Source organism: Micrasema longulum, unplaced genomic scaffold (genome assembly GCF_059751315.1).
Source record: "Micrasema longulum isolate JH-2025_06_02 unplaced genomic scaffold, ASM5975131v1 h1tg001899l, whole genome shotgun sequence".
NCBI classification, from domain to species: domain Eukaryota; kingdom Metazoa; phylum Arthropoda; class Insecta; order Trichoptera; family Brachycentridae; genus Micrasema; species Micrasema longulum.
In genome coordinates this window covers 1-9,838 of record NW_028279073.1, presented here as the reverse complement: position 1 = coordinate 9,838, position 9,838 = coordinate 1, and the positions used below count along the sequence as shown (strand labels likewise).

The following is a 9,838-nucleotide window of genomic DNA, read 5'->3' as shown; positions in this document are numbered from 1 at the left end:
ATTTTGTGTTTGAGTCCCTACTGTTTTTATGGTTTTATTTATTTAAATTTCTTTCCATTGAATTTGTAGTCTTGTATTTTATTTTATTTATTTATTTATATTTTTTGCTTACAAACTATAATTAATAATAAAAATAATGTGACCTCAACAATAATTTTTTTTAAAATTACATTTGAGAATAAAAAAAGAAGACTAACTTAAAAAAACGAAGATAATTAACAAATATTTAGACAGTTTAAAAAACAAGGTATTTATGTACATCTATATTATTTATATTACAAAAAACACAATGAAAATAACAAAAACTTAACATAAGCTATACACTTGTGGAGCAGTTGATTCAATATTGGTATGAGCGAATGAGACAATCCATTTTACTAGCTCCACTATCCATTTTTTTATAGCATTTTTAAACATTTTCTCGTTACTAATGAAAGTGGGTTATAGATTTTAATTGAATAATACTCAAAATCCCTTTGTCCGAAAGTGGTTTTAGTTTGTATTCATTGGTTAAACATATACTCGCTATCACTATGTAGTTTATAGGTTACAATGACTATATCTGTGTATTTTTTTTTTGTAAAAGCCCGCCATGGCGTTGACATTAAAAAAATAAAGTAAAAATTAACCATTTTGGTAAATGCTTTAAGAAAAGAAGATTCTATGGCCAAACTACGCTTTCAATCCACCCGACGTACGGGGCGATCTTCGTATAAGCATAAGCGAAATTAGGAAACTTGCAGCTGTTCCCCAGGGATTGTATTCCGACTAATGTGTGCGTGCACTGGCCATCGTCCAGGTTGCTCATTGTGAGAGGGGATCCGGAAATTTCCTGTAAAATAAAGATTCCCAGCATAAAATACAAACAAAAAGAATACTTAAATTCATTGCAACAGAGAGGGAAAACATTATTAAGAAGGGAATATGGAAGTCTAGGCATTTACAATGACCTGTCATTGACTGGTTTATTAAAATTGGAAAAATGTTTTCAGGCGTTGCCTAGTAGGTGATTTGGTTCAGCCGGATGAATCTCACCCGCATAATAAAGGTTTCAGCTCCTTTACTTCACAAAAGTCAACAGATGGAAGAGTTGAGGAAGTGTGGATGTTCAAACATGGGCGGAATGGTGAATGTTACACAGTGTGTAAAGTGGCCACTTAAACCAGCCAATGACAGGTCACAAGCCCTGTAAACGCCTAGACTTCCATATTCCCTCCTCAAAAATGTTTTCCCTCTCTGTGGAAATAAATTGAAATATTAATTAATTATATTCAAACAAATATGGACGCTAAAATTCCAACCACAGGAGTATTATAAGATTTTTAAAAAGCTTTTGATACGGTACATATTGAGACCATGATAACAAAATTAAATGAAATAGGAGTAAAATCACACTTGACAAATCGGAAGCAGTATACCTTTGTAAATGAAAAAAAAAAGTGAAATACAAACAGTAAATTTTGGAGTCCCACAAGGATCTATTTTGGGTCCACTATTATATATTTTGTATAATTTTATTAATGACTTATCACTGTATAATTTTAAAGGAAAAATTATGATGTAAGCCGACGACATTGGACTATTCTATTTAAATCAAACAGACGTATTAACAAACAATGACATAAACGAAGACCTTACTATGTTGACTAAATGGACAAACACAAACTTACTAAAATATATTTTTTTAAAACAGTCAATGTGCATTATGCCTGAACAAGTGAAGAGAAGAAACTCATGAATGGAACTCTCGGCTCTCTCATTTTACATAAGGCAACTCGGGGAAATCCCACTTCGCTTAGTTCTGCTGAATAAAGCCGAAAAATTATCATCGACGGCCTTCTATGACGGTGGGAGTCCGCAGGTGGATTCTAAGTTACTTCTTGTTAGCTTAAGTTATATTGATTTGGGATTTAAATACGTCAAAATACATACGTGACATTTCCATCTTTCTCCCAAACTCGGAAATGCGCATATTTGTGTCTTATTATCCTTGTACTGCGGGTAATAACGCTGGGAGCTGACAGACTTCACGGGACACCCGACATATAGAGGAACTTCGTATGTCATCTGAAACACAAAAGTCTGTCAAAGTGGGATCTACTACTACCACTTCCATCACGCCATTTCCCCTTGTGATAGGCAGAGAGAATAGACCCCCACTCGCGTCTATCCAGACTAACGTCCCTAGCTTCTTTCATATTCATACATGCCCTTCGGCTGTCTGCTTTTGACATGATCAGACTAGAGATTGTGGTTTATCTGATCATGCCATGTCTTTCTTGGTCGTCACCGAACCATCTCACTGACTCTTTCATAATCCTATCAATTGTGCCTGAATCAGATTTGCACTCTCGCCTGATTTCATCATTCTTAACCCTGTCATACAATTCCAAAGACGAGCTACAAAGTTGTCGCCGAGCCTAAAACTGCTTCCATATGTGCAGAGACTGGAAACCCTCGGCTTCACAATGCTGCGGGAACGGCGAGAAAGGGTGACCCAATAGATGGATACGAGATACTCAACAGTCACTATAGCTGCCCAAATTTGGATCCCATGTTCGAGCTTAAACAAGATGCTCGTCTTCGAGGCCACAGTCTCAGGCTGGAGAAAACGAGATTCAATCTAAATTCACGGAAGCATTTCCTGAGCAATAGGGTTGTTGATGGTTGGAATAAGCTGCCACAAGAGCTGATCTCAATGTGTAGTCTCAATGGGTTCAAAAATGGACTAGATTTGTTTTGGAAAAGTTAAAGTGCGCTAACAACTAACTTTCGTTCAAATAGATTTAAGCATATCAGCTTTAAGCTGCTCGCTTAAAATAATTTTAATGATCATATCGCACATATTCGTCAAGAGATCAGATTTCGGCCGCGTTCACCCTGTTTTTATTCTTTTTTTGCCAGTTCTGTGTTTCGCTTCCATACATAATTTTTGGGACTAAAATTCCATTGTGCACTACCAGTCCAGCTTCAATTGACATATTTATTTATTTATTTACACTCTTTATCAAAATACAATTACATGTTTACTTTGCCCAGCTAACAAGGGTACATACCCCGTTCCAAGCTAGGCAATTACATCTTAATATATTATAATAGTTAACAAATTAATATAGAGCACAGACAAACAAAATATAAGCTTATTCTTATACACATTTTGATACATATACATACAGACATACACATATGTATATACAAACATATATAAATATATATACACATATATACACATGTACATACAGACACACGTACACACATCCATGCGCATACACATGCATACATTCATTAAAACATATACAATTCATCTATAAATATATATTTTTTTTAATTATTCCTTATTTTTTATATTTTATTTTCGACATCCAGTAAGAATCTCCAATCCGTGGCAGGCATCAACTTTTCTGACTCCTTTCTGATTTATATTAATATTGATGTTTTTTGATGATATTTCTTGATAAAACTCCATCATATTTTTATTAGCATTTACTGTGTTTAGCGCGCTGTGAATTTTGTACTTTCACTCTCTTTTCGACATCTTTTTCTACTCTTCCCTCTTTTGAAAACATGCTTCCAGATACACAAGTTCCTTTACTTGATAATGCTTATCTCAACCTTACACAATTTATTTATTTGTGCGACGGCTTGCGCCTTTAAAAAAGTATAAAATAATAATAAAAAACAATTATAATCAAACAAAACACCTGTACTCTTGTGAAGAAAATATAGGTACATAAAATCAGCAGAAAATGAAGAAATAACAAAGGAAAATTAAACAAGAAATTATAGCACAGGTATGCAGCAAATTTACAATAAATAAAGAGTTTAAATATAAAAAGTATTGAAGTAAAACACTTTGACAGTTGATTATAGGCAATATGTCAGGGCCGCACTAGGCATCCATATAAAGTTTGAGTTTTTATTGAGTAGAGGTCGGTTAAAAATTTACTCTAAAATAGCAACGTTAACCTTGAAATCGCATCTAAAATGACGTGTCCAAATTTCAGACTTGCCATTTCGGAGATGTGACGGACAAACAAACAAACTCAACACGGGACTTTGGTTCCATGGAGTTGGGATTTATGTCTCAATAAATGTAACATCAGTATACTGTGAATAAAATGAATAATTTTTTTTTTTTTAAACACACATGTATATTCAGTTTTATAAAATAAATACTACTACTACTACCATCACGCCATTTCTCCGTAGGGGTAGGCAGAGAGAATGGACCGCCACACACGTCTATCCTGGCATACATTCATAGCTTCTTCCACATTCATATATTTTGTCATACATGCCCTTCGGTTCTGTCTGCTTTTGACATGACCAGACTTTAGGTTTTGGTTTATCTGATCATGCCACGTCTTCCTTGGTCGTCCTCGTCTCGCGTTGCCGTTCAATTTCGTCATATATACTTGTTTTGCCATTCTTTCGTCGTCCATTCGTTCTACGTGACCAAACCATCTCAGAGACCCTTTCTTAATCTTATCAATTATACTTGACTCAGATTTACACTCTCGCCTGATTTCATCATTCGTAACCCTGTCATACATTGATTTCCCACACATTCGACTAAGAGATCGCATTTCAACCGCGTTCACTCGGCTTTCATCCTTCCTCTGCCAGTTCCATGTTTCACTTCCATACATAAGTGTTAGGACTAAAACTCCGTTGTGCACTGCCAGTTTAGCTTCGATTGACATATTTTTATTCGAAATTACTTTGCTTAGTACGCCGTTCATTTTGTTGCCCGCATTCACTCTTCTTTCAACATCTTTTTCTACTCTTCCATCCCTTGAAAACATGCTTCCCAGATACATAAATTCTTCTACTTGCTCGAGACATTCGTTGTTTGCATTTATTATGCAGTCAGTAACCTCACTATCCGTTTCAAATACCATAACTTTTGACTTACTTTCGTTCATCGCCAGTTCGCTCTCCAGGCATAAATATAGGCGAATTGTATAAAAATAAACTGGAATAACCCTGCAATAAAAAATACACAGGTACATATTTAAAAGTATTTACAATGCAATTTAATATCCATTTGGCAATTTTGGACCTGAGTATGGCCCATTGTTTAGATGCGAACTGTAGCTAACTTAATACCCAATAGTCATAGAATGGTTTTCCTACGATTAGGCTCCTCTCTAGGTTACGCATTATTACTCTGAGGGGTAAATAAAGTTAATTTATCATCAAAGATGATACCCAGATCATTTATTATCATAACAAGAGTTAATGTCGCGCGGATCTCGACATTTGTGCACCTATCGTTCATGGTTTCACCACACTGAGAGCCTCAAAATATTGTTTGATAAAATACCTTCAGGATGTTAAAAAACGCAGTATTTATGGTTTCACTGGAGTACCGGGCACCTGTTAATAGTCTTCCTGGGGGAGGTAATACTTCTTCGTTATCTGTGTGTAGGCAGGCAGGTATCACTTGGTACGAGAAGGTCACCCTGATAGTGAAAAGTAGGTGGTCAATTATCAAGAAACAGAACAATATAGCTAAACCAAATATAAATAAACATTACTATTGTGTTGTACATTACGTATTATAATATTATTCTCACCGCTGGCCCTACAAAAAACTCTATTTTTTCGCTACAAAATGAATGACCAGAATCTGATACGAACATCGAATGTTAAGGATCTGGGCGTTAGATTTGTGAGCACTCTGACATTTCATGAACACATAGAGACAATCAGTGGTAATGCATTGAAGATGTAAGGATTTGTTCTGCGTACTGCCAGGGTTTTCGAAAATACCCGCATACTGAGAACTCTTTACAACTCCTTGGTGCGAAGTAGACTCGAGATTGGCGCGATGATTTGAGGGCCACATGAACTGAAGTACTCTCTTACGATAGAGAAAATCCAAAAGAAGCTTCTGAGATATCTCTACATGAGAGAGTGTGGGTATTATCCTCGGCTCTACCCGAGCAAGTTTCTCCAGGGTATGCTCGGCACAACAGTTTAGAGACTAGAAGGAATGTGTATTTGACTGCACATTTTTATCGATTGTTGCGCGGTGTGATCGATAATTCTGAAATTATAATGAGCATTGGTTTGTATGTTCCTGATAATTACCTAAGACAGCGATCATACATATATACAGGATCAACCTGCCTACGGTTATGCCTGTTAGAAGGGCTACCGCTATGCTGAACAACATCGCTCTGGATGTTGATCTGTTCCGTGTATCCGAAGGGGTTTTCCGGAGTAGGATTCTCCTACTACTTTGACATGAGTCTCTTTCGTGTATTTTTTTCTTTTTTATAAAATGTACATATTGAATATATGTATGTAATGTATATGTTATATTTGAATAAATGAATTGAATTTAATTGAATACAGATCGCTATGGGGTTGGCCATCTCTATTCTGGCATGTATGCATTATCGTAATAAAACGTCTGTCAAATATAGGTTTACAAGGTCATTTACTAGATTGGTTTATTTAACAAGTTAAAATAGGTACTAGCGAAGAAAAAACTCTTGATTTTGGTGTACCGCAAGGTAGTGTTTTGGGTCCGATTTTATTCATTTTATATATTAATTATCTATGTCTGACACACAAACAATAGTGACATTATTGCATTCGCAAATGACACTGCTCTCATTTTAACAAGTGACAAATGGGATGAAACTTATTCTGCGGCTCAAAACGGTGTCAATACAATAAAAATTTCGCTGGATAACAATCTCTTAACTTTAAATATTGACAAAACAAAATACATGGCATTTAGTAAAACCACAGTAGGTCAGCCTAAACAAAACCTACAATATACGCCCAGCTAAATACGATTAAAATGGTATATTATGCACTTGTACAGTCATCGCTTTCCTATGGAATAATTGGATGGGGGGATCTTCCAACAATCATATTAAACCATTAGAAACTGTTCAAAAACTTATATTAAAAATAATGCTTCACAAAAATCGCACTTTTCCCTCCTCATTTGGTGTAGCAATCAAGTGCCCTATGCATCAATGAGTGTGGATAATAATATGTTGATGATTAATATTACTAAAAGCCCGGTAATACTTACGCCCTGTCCAGTTCTAGAAGCTGAAGATCGTTGTAAAATGTTACGGAATTTGAATCGGGATGATTGACTGATTTTACTATTCTGAAAATATTTCCTGGTGCCCTTATACTGGCTGCATCACTCCCACCAATTCTCGCATAATTTGGACTTCTGAAACATGGTGTAGAAATAAAAAATTATAAGGACTTTAATAAGTTCTTGCTGTTTGCCGACACATGGTGTTATTTTGGCCTCTTTACATCGGGCTGGTTCCGCCACATTTACCATATGTGTTTGTGTATAGCACATCTACAAGGTCGCGGCCATACAATTAAGAATAGCCCATAAACCGCCTACGCACATCAAACAGAAGGCGACTAAACTACTCATAAATTAGTAGGTTTACGTTTTGACCAATTAGTTTCTTTGTAGACGTCACTCAGTACGCAACTCCTGATTTGAATTCAACTATGCCGTGTTGTGTACTTTTAAAGTAAAGAAATACTGCTAGGATCTTAAAGAAACAGGATGTAATCACATTTCATGTGTAATTAGCAAATGAATGTGTATGTAAGCAAATGCAGTAATTAAAAATTGAATTATTTTTCCATCTGTTAGATTGTTGAAGAAACAAAATGAACATTTCGTTAGTGTTGCCAGGGTAGTAAATTTTTTTACCCTACTTTGCTCATCTAATGAAAATTTGACCTCGGATTAAACAACGCCGTGATGGACATTTGACCGACATTATCTTTAAAACATCGAATATTATTTAACATGATATAAAAATATCCGTTTTATGTCAGATATAATTTGTTTTATGTTTAAAGTTCATTAATTCAATTACTCTTATTAAATGACCCTTTACTTATCTACTCTGTTGTGTCAATCAATATTTCCACGTGCACAATAAAATTTAAGAGAAATTAACATATTGCTTTTTTTTAACCTTACATTTGTGTTTCAATTATATTTTTTCCCATCGTGCAACATTACGCGGAGACATTACAAATGCGCGCGGCGAAAGTGTATCTAAGTGGGGAAATTATTGGACACAGTCCGATGTATTCAAATATGATTCTGCGCTCCTTCTGGACTATTCTCAATTCTATGGTCACGGCGTTAAATTTATTTGCTACCTCTGGGTCCTAGTTTAGATGTTGCGGTTATACTACTGCGGGTACAATATTTTTCTCTCCGGCCCGAATAACTACCAAACTGTCACTGTATTTCATATTCCCAGCGTGATTGCAAATACAGTCGAACTTGGTTATTACGAAGACGGGACCGACTAAATTTGCTCATTTATAAGCATTATTCGTTAAAGATTTTAAAATCCAATTGCATATTGTCACTACTGAAAATTGGGGACCCGACAGACGTTGTCCTGCCCGAACGTTGGTTTGCCTGCTTGCCTGCTATAACCTTAGAAAATACATTCATTTATTGACAAGTTGCTACCTAGATACTTGTTTATGATTGAATTCCAAAACTAAAAATTGTTAATATTCAAATAAAAATTGAATTTAAGTAAGTTCCTAGGTACTTGTTTATGGTTGAATTCCAAAACATAAAATAAATATTTTTTCAAATATGGCATTCTTTTTACAAACGTCAAACTCCGGTCTTCTCACCAACAGAGGGGTGTACTTATGTAGGAATACGATTTTTTTAATGCATTGAATTTAATATTATTTTAGTATTACCAAAAATTCAGTAAAAAGATATAAATAGGTGGAAATTATAATGAATTTAAGAAAAGAATTTGATTGAGATCGATATTTATTATTTTACAATTATTTATTTATTCATAGCCTGGCAAGCACAATAACCAGTAGGGGAGGGCGGGGCATGACGGGGCCTTTACGGTAATACGTCAATAAAACGCGCTTCTTTTTTTAAATCCTTTAAAAAAAGTTTTTTTATAAACTTTGATCTTTAATCTAACAAACGTGTTACAAAAAAACTTAAAATAAGATAAAAAAACTAGTGAAATAAATCAATTAAAAACAGTCGTAATTATCCCGTCTTGCCCCACTGGTGGGGAAAGATGGGGTACCGCCTACTGCGGTTCGCAACTAGGACAGACAAGGATGGTGTCTTGGTTTTTTTCGTCTACTCTAGCGCATGAACAGTGTGCCCAGCTCTGGAACATTTGACACGCTATCCAGCCTTTATTTGACTCAACGTATGACACTCTACAAGACAGGCACTCTGTATCATCTTCATCATTTATGGAAGAAGAGATACGTCTTGATCGTTTCGATGGCTACTTCATTTTCATTAAAAACTGTATGTTTAGGACCCAAAAGAACCTTCACCTTATCTATCCTGTTATTATTTTGCCTGGCCAACATAACTTTTCACTCCAAAGTAGTTTGAGGAATTGAATGAAATCTTGCAGCTAGTTTATATCCTTTTCTCTCTTCCAAAATGTCTTCTTTATCTCGATTTATGCATTCCTTTGACCAACTCCCCCTCTTGGTCTTTCAAACGTAGTTTCGGACCATATTCTGCTTACACAAAGAAAATAAAAACTGTTACTACATTGTGTTCAAGCAATAAGGTAAGATGGGGTACCGATACCCTGTCTTGCCCCTTTTACTATGCTTGTTAACAACGCTTATTTTTTACGAAATACAATTTCTCTGGAAATAATTTATGAACTTACTGTAAATTACAATACTTTGAGCTTGTAAAGCGACCATCAGCCAGTTAAAATCACGATATGCGTCTTTTGATGTCACAAGCAGCAAAACTCGATAAAAAAACATAAAATTTGCGAAAAACACGTTTCGTATA

At 35.3% G+C, this 9,838-nt stretch overlaps 1 protein-coding gene across 1 annotated transcript; it reads right to left on the bottom strand.

Moving 5' to 3' along the window:
- Positions 1-471: 471 nt before the first annotated feature.
- Positions 472-7,202, bottom strand: LOC148273597 (clotting factor G beta subunit-like). The gene is made up of 4 exons (XM_088238445.1): positions 7,058-7,202; positions 5,327-5,465; positions 1,933-2,067; positions 472-832 (listed from the first exon to the last, which is right to left on the bottom strand). The coding sequence occupies exons 3-4, from the start codon at positions 2,065-2,067 to the stop codon at positions 662-664; spliced, it is 306 nt and encodes a 101-aa protein (XP_088094571.1). The 5' UTR covers positions 5,327-5,465; positions 7,058-7,202; the 3' UTR covers positions 472-661.
- Positions 7,203-9,838: the final 2,636 nt, after the last annotated feature.

Excerpts from the sequence above, each read along its gene's own strand:
- LOC148273597 (XM_088238445.1), bottom strand. The coding sequence starts at position 2,067 with ATGACATACGAAGTTCCTCTATATGTCGGGTGTCCCGTGAAGTCTGTC. Across the intron at positions 833-1,932 it reads GAGAAAGATGGAAATGTCAC|GAAATTTCCGGATCCCCTCT; the intron begins GTATGTATTTTG and ends TTTATTTTACAG.